Here is an 18,000-nt window from a genome sequence, read left to right on the forward strand (position 1 = left end):
TTTTGTTTCAAGATCATCTACTCCACAGCTGGGTGTGCACCAAGTGGCAACAGCTGTAAGGAGGTCTGTGTCACCGGTCTGATTTACTGTCACAAGAGCTTCCTGTAGAAAGAATCACTTGAAGAATTACGGTGGTTGCCCAACTAATCCTTCATCTGAAATTCCTAGCTCCTTGTTTCAGGTACTGGCAAATATGTGACTTTCGGGCATGGGTTGTTCTGTTATATTTTTTTTTAATGGTAGCATTTAGGATTAAGAACTGTTTCAGTCTTTGTACTTGTGTTTTGGGGGATGCATCAGTATTACCGCTGGTCAAAGTTGAAAGTAATTTTTAAAGAAGAAAATTAGCTCCTCTCCAACATAAAATGTTTCATGCAGTGGAAAAGATTGGCATGGAATCTTTACTGGGTATGCCACTGCAATTTTATTTTTTGATGATATTAATGCTACGTACAAAGGCAGACCAGAAAACTAGAGAGGCTTTCCCTTCTACATGCAGCATCTCTGATTTTTAAATGAATATGTATTTTGAGAACATGCTTTTAGCAGGAAAATTCAGTGCTCTCATCTCTTTCTGTGCATCTCTGGAGTTAGGCCTCCAAGGCAGCATTGTGGTAAAGGCAAGTATGCCATTTACACCGCTGTTACTGTTGAAAGTCTGGGACATGACCAATCCTGAGCCTATATCTCTCTGCAACACAGTTCGTATGGGAAGAGTGTTAAAGACGGACATCAGATAGTGCCAAAAGGGGGGGAAAAAAAAGCCCCAAGGATTTTTCTGAGGTTTGTTCTAAGAGCTTAAGTGTTAAGTGGAGTTCGTTAAGTTCCTCGTATGTGACAGTGCAACTGTTGTATGAGTAGACTTGCAGACATGGCTTTTTGTTCTGCTCAGCTGTCTTTGTGAAATGCAGCAGGGATGCGGCCACCGGAGACCCTGTTACAGCTGCCCGATTCCCTCATCAGTTTTCTGCCAGGTGCAGACCTCACTGGATTCAACACCCTGGTAGGAGTTTCAAAACTGCCAGCTGGCACCTTTCTGCCCAGGGAGCGTGTACCAGAGAGCAGCTCCAGGCAGCTGGTACGTGGTGGCTTTCATCTCACCCCCTTCGTGATGTGTGCGCAGCTGGAAATTACTGCACTGGGGTCAGTTGGTATGCACATGCGAGTGAGACTGCCTGCTAACCTGGTAATGTTTCCTGAGGTTGTATGGGTGGCATTTTTGCTCTTTGTCCTTTTAAACCTTTTGAGATGTTTAAAGCCTGTCGGTAGCCTTGCAAAAGTACCTGCGCTAGCTGTCCTCTCTTGTGGAATCCATTGAGCACAAAGATGGCTTGTGCTGCTGAGTTACCCCCCAAGAATGGGTTAGGTTTGCATCCTGGTTTTGGCTGGGATAGAGTTAATTTTCTTTCTTGTAGCTGGTGCAGTGCTGTGTTTTGCATTTGTTGTGAGAATAATATTGATAACATCCTTTTAGTCATTGCTAAGTAATGTTTATGCGAAGTCAAGGACTTCTCAGTTTCTCAGGCCCTGCCAGTGAGGGGGCTGGAGGGGCACGGGGAAACTGGGAGGGGACACAGCCAGGACTGCTGACCTGAACTAGCCAAAGGGATATTCCACACCATGGGATGTCACGCTCAGTATATAAAGCTGGGGGAAGGAGGAGGAAGGTGGGGGGTTGTTCAGGGTGATGGCATTTGTCTTCCCAAGTAACCATTTCATATGACGGAGCCCAGCTTTCCTGGAAATGGCTGAACACCTGCCTGCCAACGGGAAGTGGTGAATGAATTCCTTGCTTTGCTTTTCTTGAGTGCGTGGCTTTTGCTTTACCTGTTAAACTGTCTTTATCTCAACCCACGAGTTTTCTCACTTTTACCCTTCCGATTCTCTGTCCCATCCCATTGCGGGGGAGTGAGCGAGCGGCTGTGTGGGCTGAGCTGCTGGCTGGGGTTAAACCATGACACTTTGGCAGGTTACCACCATTCTGATAGTTGGAGTTCTTTCCAGATACTCAGCAAACGTGTCTGAAATACCATGCTGTTGTAAATTACTCAGAGGTACTTTGAGTACTTTCTACTACTGAGCACAACCCCTGGCTTTGAAGTAAAGTCTTAATGATTTGTGCCAAAGTGAGAGCGCTGAAAAAAAAAAGTGTTATTTTGTGTGAGCAGGTGACAGTATGTTAAGCGGAACTAGCAGCCGAAGAAACATGAGCAAGAGGGTTAACAGAGTGACTGAAATCCCAGTCTAATGCTTAAAGGAGTCTAGTTAATATTTTCAGGTGTTTATTACCTTCATTCTTGTTTTAGGTTGGTTGAGAGGTGGTTTTGAAGAGGAGAGAGTAGTAGGAGGTGAGTGGAAGGAGAAGACTAAATCCACTTGCTTCAGACATGGTTGCTGTTTAACTCAGTAATGTTAACTGCGTTTCTAGCATTTGGCATGATCACAGGCACATTAATTTCTTTAAACTTTGAACTGTCTTAGATATCAGTACTTACCCTGTTTATACTGTACAGTTTGGCTGGTATGGTTGTTAATTTTAAAAAGAAAAAAATCCATTTGAGGAACCCTTTTCACCAGCTGTTGAACTTTTTCAAAGACATGACAGTTTTGTTATCTTCTACAACACAAAAAAGCCAGCCTCCTACTGTGTAATTACGTAGGTAATAACTGCATATTTCTTAGTGGGTTTTATATAATAAAACAATATTTTTATACGAACACACACATATATATATATAAACTACTTCACAAGTGCAAAGTTCATGTCATGAATACCAGATGAGTTTTAAATGGGGGAATGGAATGCTGCCTTAGAGAATAACACAGGCCTAAAATATATCCATTTGCTTTGGGTGGTGTAGAAATTTTTATTTTTGTGACAGGGCAAGGGACCATTTTTAATGAGAAAGAACACAGCAGGTGCTGTGACGAGCAGCAGCTTTATTATGGACATTCTGTGAGGGAAAGCCAAGACTCCTGCTCCGGTTTTGTTTCCACGTTTAGCAAAAGTGAAGCAGCTGCTTGTGCAGGCTACGGTAACGTCAAATCCTGAGGTGCGAATGATGGAGAAGCAGGGCCTGCTGTCACTAAGGGATATGACAAAACAGTCTTGTTCCCCTTGAAAACGCAGTTGCATCTTCCAGGTGGAGCTACCACAAGTATTTTGGCAGTGCCAGTTACACAGACCTAGTTACAGGGCGGCTGCAGAAAGCCTGTTTAAATAGTTCTGGAGAAACCTGGAGTCTGAAGCTTGTTATGGTTGTTTCAAAGACTCTTCGCTATAAGCTGAGGAGAAATACTTGCCTGAACAGAAATATCAGTCTAGCCATATGTATCAATCCTGCTTCATGTGAGATTAAAGTATGTTTGGTTGTCAAGGGTGCGGCAGGAGGACGGGACCTGGATTTAATGGGTTAATAAGCGCAGCCATGCCCCCAGCCCTGTGAAAAGTCTCTTTCCCTCATTGCTTACGGCGGGAAAGTGTGTTTCTTTCCGCGGAAGCGTAAGAACTGGGCTAAGGGGATGTTAGCGGGCGCGCCTGGGGTGAGACGCGGGAATAACGCGGCCCGGCTGCAGGACAGGGACAAGGACGGCGCCGCCGCGGCCGCCCCGCCCTCAGCCGCAGCCGCCCGGACGCTCGCCCGTGGGCGGCGGGGCCCAGGCGGGCCGCCGGGGGGCGCCGCGGAGAGACTGCTGCCGGCCGTACGCGGCGGCGGCGCCCCCGGGGAAAGGAGGGGGCGGGGCTACGGCATGGGGCACGTGACCCCAGGCGGGCGGGGCGCGCGGCCCCGCCGCTGCCTCGCTTTGGGCCGGGCCTCGCCCCTTCCGGCGGGCGCTGCCGGAATCAGCGGGGAGGGGGCGGCCGAGCCCAGGACGCCTCCCGCTGCCGTAGCCAGCCTCGCCCCGCTGCCGATCCCCCCTCCCCTCATGGCGGTGGAGCGCCCGGGCACCGGCCCCTCCCACCGCCCGCTCCGGCCTCCCCCTCCCCCGCCTCCTCCTCTTCGTTCGCGCGCGGCGGCGGCGGCCGCGGGGCCCCTCTCGGCGGGGATGTGAGGGGCGGAGGCCGCAGGTAACCGGGGAGAGGGGAGGGGGGAGAGGGGGGAGAGGGGGGCGGGCCCGCCGTGGGGAGCGGGCCCAGCGCGGGCCGGCTGAGGGGCGGGGGCGGTGGGGGACCCGGCCGGCCCCTCGGAGGGCGGGGGGAGGCGGTGGTTGGGGGCGCCCGGGGCGGGGGGGGCGGTGCCTGCGCACGCGAGGCGCGTCCCCGCCCCCACGTGCGGCCCCGGGCCCCGCTACGGGAAGGGCCGTGCCCGCGCCTCCGCGCTCCGGCTGGCCCCGCCGCGCAGGGCCCCGGCTGCCGCCTGCCTTCCCCATGCCGCCCGGGGAGCGGTGAGGGGCGGCCGGGCCGGGCCGGGCGGGGGGCGCTGAGCCTGGCTGCAGAAGCCCGAGGAGACCCTCGGCGTGTTGGTTTCTCCGTAGCGGGAGACTTGCTGTGGTTTGGGCTCAGGAGGGCAAGACTGAAAAAAAAATCAGTAAGTACAGGCTGGGCGCTAGGCGCCCTAACCGGGCAGAATTGGCAGGTTACACTACGCAGGTTCTGCCCGAGCCCCTGAGCTGCTTGCCTCTTGCTGTCGGGGAGCTGAACCAGTTTGTCTTCGGGTTGAGTTTAGCTGAGGTCGAGGGCTGGGCAGTTTGGTTTCGGATCGACTTCAACAGGACCGAAGATCCCTGGTAGCGCTTTAGTTTGCGGTGGAAACAAATGAACTTCAGCTTTGCGTTGTAGTTCGGAATGATGATTTGTGTTCATTCTTACACTCTGAAGACATAGGCTGGGTCTGACTCTCTAGTCCTTGATTACTTTTTTTTTCTGATCTTTTTCAACCAGTCAACCTTCTCCATTTCCCAGCAATATCTTTTAACGTTACTTTTAATTAAAACATAATAAATGTAAGCCGTCATGCCTCTTCCTGAACGCTTTGATGTGCCTCATTGTGTAGAGTTAGTTTGGTTTTTTTCCCCTGAAAGGTAGCAAGTTCGTTGATAGAAAACTATTGCATAAGTTTTCATCGCTATCATTGTGTTTAGGACTAGTGTCATACCAGTTCTGCCTTGATTATAGAGTTTTTAATTCTTAGGATAAAATCCCAGCAAATAAAAAGCAGGTTATAACAGATTATCAGTCACGTTAAAGGACTGCGTTACCTTAAATTTGAAACTGCCTGTCATAAATATGAAAGGTAAAATTTCAGTGAACCTGTGCTGGTGACTCATTCTGCTGAGAGTGGAGGTGGTGTACTGGGTACGGCAAAGATGAAGCAGGTCACGTCATCTACTCTTAGCTTGAGTCTACTTTGATAGACCTCTAGGAAACAAGCCAATGTGGTATCAGCTATAAAACATCGTCTGTAGTTTGTTAATGTAGTTAATGAATAGCACTGTTTTAGTGTGGATACTTTTTAGTTTTATGTGAAAATGCTTTAATTGAAGGTTTTTATGGAAGAAGCTTTTTATAGAAGGGAATAATGACAAATAGCAAATACGAAGAGTAAGATGTACAAAAATTTTTAGTGTGCTATTTTTCTTGTTTTCTCCCAGTTTCTTAAAATGGAATGCTTGTTTTTGCTTTGTTAATAGAAATCTGCTATAAAGGATAAGTTTCCCCACAATTTAAAACTTTTAAAATATTCTAAATATAAAAAGTTTTAAAAACAGCTAGAACTGTTAGCATACGTTTTGCTTTCTGAGTACTTGTGCTAGTGCCTCTAACATTATATTATATATATAAAACATTTTAAACAATTTTTTTTACCTTGCCTATATAATAAGTAAATAATTATGTGTAGAAGTTTGCACACTCATTTAATTTTGACGAAGCTGGAAAACTATATCTGTGTTGGGACAGATGTACAGTGCGAAATTCAAGGTACTCTTTCCTAAATAATGCGCACAGAATCTTTGGGTACTATATGTGTGCATCTTGGCCCTTTAAACATGCACATGATAATTTTTGAACAAGCAGCTCTTATATCTTAATGCTATGTCATATCAGTCTTTTCAGTGTTCTCTCTGCGCCTGTTTAACATTTAAAAGATATGTTCACAAGGGAACAGAGCATAACTGAGGAAGAGGAAGACTTGGATTAAGGAGTTAGGTATATTTTAGGGATTTTAGTAATCTTACGGGGAATATTTCTGTGTTCGTACTCCCCACCGCCCCAGAGTTCTCTATATAAACATCCTTTGAAAACTCACCATACCAAAGCCAGTAATTAAATCTTTATATTAGTTTTTGTAATAAAAGTGCCTTAGCACTTAAGTTACAGAACAAAACTGAAAGGGCTAGGATAGTATTTCAGTAAACTTTAGCATGTTACCTTCTAAAGAATAGGTTAGATCATAAGTTACTTTCTTTGATTAGTGAGTTGAAAAGCAAAGGGACGAAATGCTTCAGGTGAGACATACAGGAAGATCAAATGTAAAGTCACACTATGTTATTCAGCTGGTTTTAAAACAAAAATCCTGTCCCTTTTTAAAGCATAGATGAGAAAATGTACAGTATTGTGTGTTGTGCATGCAAGTAAAATTAACTTGAAATTATGGACATATTTTTTTTTGCTGAATTTCTAAAATGTAAATTAATGTTATTTTTAATTTTGTATTTTAGCAACCTAACACTGAAATATTTAAGAAGTTAATGCTTCTGGATTTTGGAACAAAATTGGTATGTATTATGAGCCTTTGAAAGGCTGATCACTGAACATTGGGATTTCTGTTGTTAGGGAGTGTTTCTGTTCGCTATGGTTTTACGCCTGTGGAAAGGAGGAAGGGAACACGTAATAGTCAATGTGTATTTGTTAAAAGCAACTTGTTGATTCAACCCCTTTTTCTTCCCTGAAAAGTTGTATGGCTAGGAGGGCATTAAATAGATGCTGTATTTCAACATTACAAACATAAAACTTCCCCTGGAGGTTTTCTAAATAAGCAGAATTGAAAATAAAGTACCACAGAACAGTTCAAACGATGCTGAATGGCTGTACCTGGAGTAACTATTGTTAACGTCTTGTCAAAACAGACCTTTGTTTAAAAACCTTCCTCTGTGAGTCATGTTTGTTTAGTATTAGTGATCTGGCTGAAAGGACAAAGGAAGAATTAATGGCATTGAGCAGGGAAGGGTTGCCAGTGTGTAAATTCAGATGAGTATTTTCAGGAAACATTTCTGAAAAAAAAAAAAGATGCTTTTTGTAGGAGTAAGTGAAAGTTATTAGTAGTAGTTCTGTAGAAACTAATTCAGAGGCTATACTAATAGGGAAGTGTATGTGTCAACAGTAGATGACTTCTCAGGAAGGGCTATGAAACCCACCCATTTTGGATTGCATGAAAAGTAGTCTTTCGCTGTATTGCAGAAGTAATAGTAACTCAGCTAAAATACTGTATGCAGCTTTGGAAGTTGCATTTTCGTTTCAAAAAAAAACCAGTGAGCTGTTGGGAAAGGACCCAGAGGGTGGCACAGCAGGAGGTACCAAGCACCTAACTTGCAGAGTAATTTTAAGATGTGAGTGCAGAGACAAAGAGAGTTGTGTCTTTTCCAAGTCCAGAGTGGACAAACATAATGGGCTTTGGTACTGAAAGTGAAGATCTAGATGAAGATTATTAGATAGTGAGAGTTCCTAACAGCATCAAAGCATGGCTGCGGTGTTTATGAATTTTCCTTCCTAAGTATTTCCTGGGAGAAGCTTGGCAGAAGGGGCAGCAGCGAATGATGCTGTATGTGGCAAAGGGTTGAAGTAAATAGCCTGCTAAAGTCCTTTTTAGCTTAGTGGCATCATCCCGTTCACAGTTAAGAAGATCAGGTTTTAGATAAGAAAAATGTGGAATCTACCATTTAAATACTTTTAGCATACATTTAGATTACTTCTAGGAGAAAAGACTGTCTACTGAACTCTTGAAGGCTGCTGGCAAAGTAGGCAAAGCTGGAACAATCCACAACTTACAGCTTGTGGAAGTGATGCTAATTTTCTTTGGCTAATAATTCCCTCATCCTTACTTAAGCTTATCTGCTTTTAAATGTAAAATATTTTACTTCATCTCATGACACGACTTCTAGTGTTTAGAACTTGCTTGCTACAATAAACATAGAACATCATTTGAGCACTGTGTATGTGCTGCTTTTGGGATAAAAAGACTTTCGAGCAAAGAGAGAAAGAAGTGTTACCTTGTGGTTTAGACCAGAGAGTCTGTATCTCATCAGCATTTGTGATACTTCATGGTTACATCTTCAAAATAAGAAAACAAACTTTGTGGCTAATCTGGGCTTGCTTATGTCCCACAGTTTATTTCAAAATGCTTTTTCTCCGTCTCTCCCCATCTGATAACCTTCAAACTCAGTGTATGTTCCCTGTGTTGTCTATCATGGCATTGTTGCCTACAGAGTTGTGACTCTTGATGCTAGAAGATCCGTACAGTTCATAAATGGGTGGGTTTTGGAGGCATTGTGAATGCTGTAGCTTCTGTGGGTAAGGATAGTCTTATCCCCTCGTTACATCTTTGAAATCAGAGCAGCAAACTAATATTCCTCCATGAAACTGCTAGTTTCATACATTACAGCTGAAATATTCTCTGTGTTAAAATCAGCTGTGAACTTGATTAAAGAACCTTTGCCAGAGCTACACCAAATACAGCTAAAACCCCTGCCAGCTTTAACTCTTGTGGTTTTTCTGGCTTCTCTCCTGTTTATAACTTGGTAGTGGCCCTGGCTGCTGGAATGAGACAGCTTTGGCGTGTCCTGAAGCTGAAATGCGAGAGGAGCGTGTATTCTAGAAACTGCTCATTTCATAGCATTTTCTTTTCATATTTGCAAAGACAGTCATTTTTCTTGATGAAGTTTATAAGGACGCATTAGTTCCTCCTTTACTAAGTCTTAGGGTTAGAATTAAACCACTGATTTCCTGAAGTGTAAAACTTCCCATGTCTGCTATTGCTTTGACTTTGCATCTATGCATGTAATTTGCATGTGTAGAACTGACATCTGGCCTGTATGCAAAGGTGAACCAGGGGTTCACCGTGACTGTGCGGCGGAAATGGTCAGCAAATGTCAACATCTGTATAAACCTCAGATGGAAGTAGGGCAGTCCAGCCCAAGCAGAAATGGGACTGTTTTCCTATACTTCTTCACCACCTAACTGGATGCAAGTGAGAGGATCTGTGTTCAGTTTTAATGTTAACCTACCTGTAGCTCTCTGCTAGGTTTTTCCTAGAAGTTTAGCAAGTTAATCAAAGTTGGAAGCAAGAAAGTACAGGGAAGAGTACTACTGGAAGAAAACATGTTTTGAAGAAACAGGGGCAGGAATTGAAATGGTGAACTGTCATGGAGACTGGAATATGATGTTATCTAGTGCTGGGCTCAGTGGGTGCATCCATCCCTCACTGGGCATGAGACAGGGTGCTTGACACCAGTGTTGTACTCCTGCCTGGGGAAGCTGCTGCTGGATCTCAACATTAAAGCTGTGGAACCCAGATTCCAGTAAGCACTGAAATGGAAACATTTTATTCCATCCTTTTCTTTCCTCTCTTTTAAATCAGAAGCTTGTTAGTGCAGCTTACGTCATATGCCACGCTTCTGAATATCTGTAAAATAATTTCTTAGGGAACCAAATGCTAGTCTTGGCACATCTGTCGGTGTTCCTAGGAAATAACTTTTTTTTTTTTTTAATCTATATGTGATGTTTTCCTTTAGAAACAGTTCTATATACTATGGTAATTATCAGTTCTCTTGAAATCACAGCCTAACAATAATTTCATTTTCCTTCATATTATAGAGAGGTTAATCACCTTGAATCTACTTTGAGGTTTTTTTTTCCTCCAGTTTAAGTGTTATTTATAGAAATATCTTTACATTCAAAATCTTTTGTGTTAAATGGAATCTAGAATATCCTCATTGCAGCATGTAACAGGAGATGTACTAAATTTTCTTGTTAAGCTAGGGACTGAGCATGTAAAATCTTTTATCTTCTACTTAGTTATTGTTGAAGGTCTTAACTAATTAAATTTGGAGTCTTAGCAGGCTAGGTGAAAGCCTTTCAATGTAAACTCTGAATTGTTCCTGTAGCTAAGGTGAAAAGATGCTTCATAAGGTGTGGGAAACTTTTTGTAGAATACATCAACAAACAGATATTTCTGTGCCAGACTTCCGTGTTTGTTAGAGAATAAGCACATGTGTGTACATCTCAAGCTTGTTTGTGTTACAGAAATTACTGTATGATTAAACATTCATTCTAATCCTTCCTTTCATTTTTCTAGTGAGTTTATATGGAAGAAATGCTGTGGCTGTTCTCAAACACCTTCACAAACTGATTTCAACGTAAGTGTTAGATCAGTATCATCAGTTATATGGTGTGCTGGACATAGATCTGTGTATTTAATGAAAAGAAAAATAAATCACACTTCTTCTGAGTTTTTCTTCACATTTCTCACAGAACTTTTATTTGTTAGGGTTTCAGTTTTTATATGCCAGCTCAGAAACCCTTCCTTCTGCGTGTTCAGACTTTTTAGTCACTCATCCATGGTTCAAGCTTACACATCCTTCAAAGATAGCCTTTTTTTAAAGGCACTCATAGCAGAGACCGTTCACAGAAGAACCAGTCATATGAACTGTTGAGGATTTTTCTGTATAGTATGTGTTTCTACCAATTTAATTCTGACGTGTTTGTTTTGCTCAGGTTTCAGTGTTGCATCATCTTGTGTTGAGTAACAGAAGTTCTGCAGTTCATTGATCAATGTGACAGGCTTTAGTAGATTACGAGATGAGCGAAACTCGTGGGAGATATGACTTCTGTATTGGTCTGGTGTTGGCTATGAGTTCCAGTATTTTCATCGGAGGAAGTTTCATCCTGAAAAAGAAAGGCCTTCTCCGGTTAGCTAGGAAAGGCTCCATGAGAGCAGGTAAATAGCCATTTAAGAAATATGCGGACGTTTACATTTTGTTGTTTAACAAAAGGTTGCTAAATTTATGATCTTGTTTTGACTTTATTACAGGGATATGAAACCTGAAACATATAGCTGATAATGTGTTTTTCTCTGGTGTCAGATACACCTAACTGTGTGATACATACTATTTAATTTGCATCTAATGCCCTCTAGGGACACTTGTTGAAGGATTCCTTTGCATGTCAGTTAAGTCTAAGTTGCACTTGCAAATTGAACTTGGAAGCAGCACTCTTAACCACCTACATCTGTGCTCCTGAATGAGTGAATTTAGGAGAATGTTAACTGCGTTTGAGTGTCGGGAGATTTTTTTTGGAAAACTAAAAATCACATTGTGTGTAGCGAGCGGTGTCCCTCAAGGGTTCATACTGGAAGCAATACTATTTAATATCTTCATCAGTACTGTAGGCACTGGGATTGTGTGCTCCCTCAGCGAGTCTGTGGATGACACCAAGCTGAGCGGGGCAGTGGGGCAGTTGACACACTAGAGGGAAGGGATGCCATCCAGAGGGACCTTAACAGGCTTGAGGAGTGGGCCCATGCAAACCTCACAAAGTTCAACAAGGTCAAGTGCAAGGTCCTCCACGTGGGTCAGGGCAGTCCCCAGTATCAGTACTGGCTGGGGGATTAAGGGGTTGAGCGCAGCCCTGTGGAGAAGGACTTGGGGGTACTGGTGGATGAAAAGCCGGGCATGAGCTGGCAATGTGCGCTCACAGCCCAGAAAGCCAACCGCATCCTGGGGTGGCCAGCAGGTCGAGGGTGGTAATTCTGCCCCTCTGCTCTGCTCTGGTGAGACCCCACCTGCAGTGCTGCATCCAGCTGTGGGGCCCCCAGCGCAGGAAGGACATGGACCTGTTGGAGCGGGACCAGAGAGCCATGAAGATGATCAGGGGGCTGGAGCACCTCTCCTGTGGAGACAGGTTGAGAGAGTTGGGGCTGTTCAGCCTGGAGAAGAGAAGGCTCCAGGGAGACCTTATTGTGGTCTTCCAATACATAAAGGGGGCTTGAAAGAAAGACAGAGATTTTTTCACCAGGGCCTGTAGTGACAGTAAAAAGGGGCAGTGGTTTTAAGCTGAAAGAGGATCAATTTAGGTAGGATGTTTGCAGCATCCTCAGATAATATAGAAGGTAGAATCTGTATTTTTAATTCAGTACCTGTCACCTCTGCTTCTAAAAGATGGTTGATCTTGAGATACGTAATTCATACTTCCTGGTTTGGAATGAGAAAGCGTGACTACATTTCACATGTTTGTACATGCACAATACCATGTAATCCACACTTGACTTCCACAAAGCAGCTCTTTTGTAAGACACACATAACTTGGCTTTTTGTGTCATTACAGTGACTGGAAGGAACTTTTTCAGGGTGATGCAGATATGGTCATCAGTGCTCTTTCTAATATAAAAGAAATAAAATAGAACTGATTTTCAAAGTAGGCTGTAGGAGGTATGTGCACATCAGAAACTGAAGATGCTTTGATTTCAACCTCTCTAGCTATAAAGCCTAAGTATCAAACAAAAGGCTGCCCGTGTTTTTAAGGGCATAGGCTGCAAAACAATGTATTACGGTGATGTTACCAGTGATGAGTTACTGTTTGTCTGTGTATATTTTTAATGGAGTTGCTTAGCAAACATTCTTTTAATTTTAGGTCAGGGTGGTCATGCATACCTCAAGGAGTGGCTGTGGTGGGCTGGACTTCTTTCAAGTAAGTATTAAAAATATATTAAAGTATCAAAAATATAATCTGCATTATATAATCAAAGTAAATAGCTATGCCAGAGATGGCAGCTATGCCAGAGATGGCAGCAATGGTTACAAAAAAGGAGCAAGATGGGGATTCTACAGTGCATGGTAATGCTATCTGGTGATTTGAATTTGATTAGTACAGCTCTAGTGATTTTAATATAACTTCTCTCACACCAGAAGTTCTTTCATTAATTTAACTGCCCTTTGGACAGTGGAACTAGGCAAACATTCATCATCATGTATCTCTCCGCTAGCATATGGGTTCTGGCTTTTGTCTTAGCAAAGAAGTGCTTATATATACAGGATTCTTTAGAGGAGGGCATATTTTGTGATGATATCCATTTTATGAACTTTTTTTTTAATTGCTTAAGCTCTCAACTTATTGGCTGTGTTCAGGTAACTGTGGCTTAATGTATGCATCGCCCTGTATCCTGCTATTGCAGATTCCTCCATGCAGAAGTTCCTGAGTCAAGTTGGCAGGCTGGGGAGCTACAACATAGACACCAAAATAAAACACCTTCTAATTTTGCTGAATTAATTTTAATACCTGTTGTAGTCCTCCAGACTGTTTTTTAAAATAGTGGGGGGGCGAGGTGTATTCTACTAGTACTGTTAGCTGAACGCTGTAATTAGAATTTTCCATTTTCCCCTTACTGCGTGTTTGTGTCTACAAGAACACATGCTGCACTGATTCACAGGTTTGTTGCAAAAGACAGCCTAACTCTTGGTTTTTTGTTTTGTTTTGTTTTTTTATTATTATTATTACTCTGCAGTGGGAGCTGGTGAAGTAGCTAACTTTGCTGCCTATGCTTTTGCACCAGCTACATTAGTGACTCCTTTAGGAGCTCTCAGTGTTCTTGTAAGGTAAGAAACACTAACAGAAAGCAGTTGGTTTCAGAAAGAAAAGTAAAATATTTATTTAGAAATATGTCACAAAACATGCTGTAATAAATGTGGTTTGTTCTTAACAATAAATAGAGTGCTTATAAACATCAGGAGTAACTTTTAAGTTTCTCCAAATGTGAATTGACTATGCTATAAAAGGGGTTCTATCAATGCATCTACACCTCAACCTGTGAAAAGCTATCATCTCCTGCATTTCAAAAACATGTTGTATACAACATTATACATTTTTGTTCTGAAGTAGAGTTAAGATTTTTGTCTTCTAACAATTATTTTTACAAGTGCTTAGATACAGAAATTTTTGGGAGGCAACACAGAAAAGGGGTTCTAGGAGAGATGCCAGATATCAACAGGTAATTCTGTCCATAGCAAGTACCTTGAGATAGAAAACCGACTATGTAGCTGTTTTAAAGCTGCACATTGTGTATGCAAGGGACCTGTAAGTTTATGACCAAATGAATGCTAGTACTAATACCATGTTTGCTGGTGTATTTTTTTCTTTTTAGTGCCATTCTTTCATCCTTCTTTTTAAATGAAAAACTTAATCTACACGGAAAAATAGGGTGTTTGCTAAGTATACTGGGATCAACTGTAATGGTAATTCACGCTCCACAAGAGGAGGAGGTAGAAACATTGAATGAAATGTCCCACAAACTAGGTGATCCAGGTAAGAAAAACGGTGGCTTGATATGCATGCAGCCCATTATTTATTTACTGTAGTTTCATTACTGCTGCTTTTAAGTTCCAGGAAGATAGCCTGTGTCTGCTTCATATTGTCCAAATGAAGTGGAGATTTGAATTCTGTGACATAATTCTACAGGGAGCTTTTCATGATGCCAGTGAACTTGTCTGGCCTTGAACAGAGTATCTTCATGTGAACCACTGAGATGACAGTTTAAACAAATGCAGCAGCACAGCTGGATAAATACAACTTCTATAAATTTTGATTGAAGTGTCAGTCTCTAAGCCCAACTTTGAGCTATCCTTAAAATGACAAAGTAGGTGCGGTGGTGTCTGCTGAGAAGCGTCATCATGGAGACTAGCTCCTATGCTGACGTAGAAGATGAGGTACACACAATTACACATCTGCAAAATACTATGTATGCAAAGACAGTTTCCATTTTTAAATGCAAAGAAATAACCAGCACAGAGACCAAAAAGCTGAACTTAACAACCTGGTTATTGGAAATCTGCCGATGAATGTAGCAGCCTGCCAAAAGTTACCTCCCTAAAGCACATTCAGACACAAGCAAGTATCCAGTGGCATCTACCGCTGAATGAGTCTGTGTGAGAAGTGACTGAGCAGTCTAATTCTGTAGTCATCTTACCGATGGGGTAGTACAAGTAATACAGCATGTCTGAGCATCCTTCTTTCATTTTAGCTAGCTCACTCTAAAATCGCTTAAACTTTGGTGTTGAAGGAGTAATAAGAAACATTGTGAACTCTTCTGTTTAAGCTGAGCTGATTGCATTGTTAACAAGTGTTTTCTCAGTACCTCTAAGCCACTTCTGATCGTGTACGTAAATAACACTGTTTTTTTTCCCCCCAACCACAGGGTTTTTGGTCTTCGCAACTCTTGTTGTCATTGTGTCTTTAATTCTAATATTTGTGGTGGGACCTCGCCATGGACAGACCAACATTCTCGTGTACATAACAATTTGCTCTGTAATTGGAGCATTATCAGTCTCCTGTGTAAAAGGTTTGGGCATCGCTATGAAGGAGCTTTTTGCAGGAAAACCAGTGCTGAAACATCCCTTGTCTTGGATTCTGCTGCTAAGCCTTATTGTCTGTGTGAGCACGCAGATCAACTATTTAAACAGGGCTCTGGATATATTCAACACTTCAATAGTGACTCCGATATATTATGTAATCTTTACAACATCTGTTTTAACTTGTTCCGCCATCCTTTTCAAGGAATGGCAACACATGGCGGCTGATGACATTATTGGCACCTTCAGTGGCTTCCTGACTATTATTGTGGGGATCTTTTTATTGCATGCCTTCAAAGATGTTAATTTCACCCTAGCAAATCTGCCCCTCTCTTTGCGGAAAGATGACAGAGCAGCAAATGGTACTTTGCTGAGCACGTACGACTGCTTTAATCATGATGAAGAAAGTTCTGCCTGTCTCGGTGAAATACAGTCCACTGAGAGTCTCTCAGCCAGGAGAAATGGAAGTCTGTCGGCCTTCTGAAAATATCTATGTGTTACTTATGAAAAGAACAATTCTGTAACTCTGGACTTTTTTTCTGCTGTGAGATGTCTGAGCTTGTCTGGAAACAGTCATGTACTTTTTTTAACAGTATGTATAGACAATCGTTAATTTTTAAGTTTGATTAGTTTGGATAAGGAACACTGAAGGGGTTTTTATTTGCCTTATTTTTACTTTAAAAAAAATACTAAAATGACCTCAGTCCACAGCTGGTTTTGTTGCTTAAGTTATGTGTAAATACTTTCATTTCATTCTTCTGTTTTAAGATGTATTGCACTAATGACAATTTTATCAAAAATAAATCGCTTTATTTCTGCATTGGTGGTAAAAAGATTACAGTGAACCTGGATCCTTTGTACTTGTGGCCTGACTGAACACTGAGTGACTGTGAACACGCTGAAACAGGAGCTGCAATAACTACTCTTGTCCCAGTTTGTAGAAGAGGAAAGGGAAAGCTACAACCTAGCAAGACTAATCCTTGACAAATACTGCGTGCTAAACTTGCAGGACTTGCATCCAAAAAAAAACCCCAGTCTTACCAAATCAGAGAGTAACTGTCAGGCAGCAACAAGAAGGCAGGAGCTTCTGCTCGGATAGCTGAGGCTGTAGCTCCTGCTGTGCCAGTTCATGCAGGAGGAAGGATTTGAGTCATCAACAGGAGCCAAAAAAAGCTACTCCCTCTTCTGCAAAGGAGACCAGATTCTGGCTGGTTGCTGCCCCTGCGCTGTAGAGCTGCTCTGTGTTTTTAATGTTACAGCTTGAACTCACAAAATTGCAGTTTTATTTGCAGTAATACAATTTTTTGGCCCTTTTTAAAAAAAACTTGTCACAGCCAGTAACTGTAATGTAATGTTATTACTTTAAAAAGAGGTGAGGCAGGTAGGTGGTAATTCAAGTTTGCAAAGGCAGAAAATAAAATTTAGTCATATGGGTTTTATAAGAACACTTCTATCATAGATGCGAAGGTTAGATTTTATTTGGCACAGAGACAATTAGTTACTGCTGTGAGTTGTCAGTTTTAGTGCTTACCGTTTTAAGAGTATAATTTAAGATTATTATTAGGACAAAAAAACCCAGTTCCCACCTGTGAAACTAACTCTGCAGCCTTCCTTTGGTATATGTCATACATGCCAGAGGTGCAAAGGTGTCAAGCACAAAAAAGGTTCCTTACATTTTGGTTGAAGAGCAGGATTTGAACTTCCACCTAATTCTAAGGGACGTCACCGTCAGCAGCACGCAGTCCCGGCAACATGCCCCTCTAACCCTTACACAACAGAGGGGAGCGGCAGGGAAGCACTCAAACCCCTGAGCAGGCACTGAACTCTGGGTGCTGCTTCTAGTACCAAAGCAGGGCCTGTCCAAAGAGCAGGTTACAGTCTCTTGGTTTATGTTGTGTTAGGCACCCTGGCCTCCAGCCTCACTGGTTTTGATAAAAATAATTAAAAATTGAAAAAGTTACACCTTTTGTGCACCTCGCTGCATTTTTCCTTTGACATAGGAGAAGCAGTTACACCAAGTGAAGAGGTTTTAGTTCCCATCAAGTATTAATAATGCTGTCGGAAAAAAAAAGTAACCCACCTTTGAAAAACTGGAACCAAACATCTCATGGGGTTAATGTCCAAATTCCCTATACTGAAGGGAAAAATACCAATCATAAAATTTAATTAATGGTAGTAGTTTAAGATGTTAGAGACCAATTCTCCTACTGCTGAAAGTTAACTGGAAAGAATTAGAACTTATTTTACTCACAGCATCATTAGTTACTTTTAAATAGTTCTTAAGACAGAAAAACCCAGGCTTATTAATTAACCGTTCCTGCACCACAATGTCAAGCCAAAGCCCCAGTTGCGTAAGTCTTAGCCCTAAACCAGTTACTATCTCAACAAATTAAGGAAGTCGTTCATTTCCTTAATTGAAGCCTGAAGCACAGGGAAGCATTTGGTCGACTAGAAATGTTTCTTAAAGAAAGCTGTCTGTTAAGCACCTTGTAAAAAAAATCCTGCAACAAGCTGCCATAACAGAGCACAAGCATTTCCTACTTCGTCTGCCACGCACTGGGCAGCCTGGTGTGTGCTCTCACCACAACAGAGCACTCCGGAATGGCAGCTTGCAAGCTGGGAAAACCTGCGGTAGTGGAAATTTGCTTACAGATTGCCTGGCAA

At 42.4% G+C, this 18,000-nt stretch overlaps 1 protein-coding gene across 1 annotated transcript; it reads left to right on the forward strand.

Moving 5' to 3' along the window:
• Positions 1–3,789: 3,789 nt before the first annotated feature.
• Positions 3,790–16,156, forward strand: NIPA2 (NIPA magnesium transporter 2). The gene is made up of 8 exons (XM_080375354.1): positions 3,790–4,069; positions 6,661–6,717; positions 10,293–10,353; positions 10,712–10,934; positions 12,626–12,682; positions 13,497–13,587; positions 14,133–14,293; positions 15,183–16,156. The coding sequence occupies exons 4-8, from the start codon at positions 10,796–10,798 to the stop codon at positions 15,818–15,820; spliced, it is 1,086 nt and encodes a 361-aa protein (XP_080231480.1). The 5' UTR covers positions 3,790–4,069; positions 6,661–6,717; positions 10,293–10,353; positions 10,712–10,795; the 3' UTR covers positions 15,821–16,156.
• Positions 16,157–18,000: the final 1,844 nt, after the last annotated feature.

This window comes from Falco punctatus, assembly GCF_963210335.1.
Source record: "Falco punctatus genome assembly, chromosome: 2".
In the NCBI taxonomy this organism is placed as follows: domain Eukaryota; kingdom Metazoa; phylum Chordata; class Aves; order Falconiformes; family Falconidae; genus Falco; species Falco punctatus.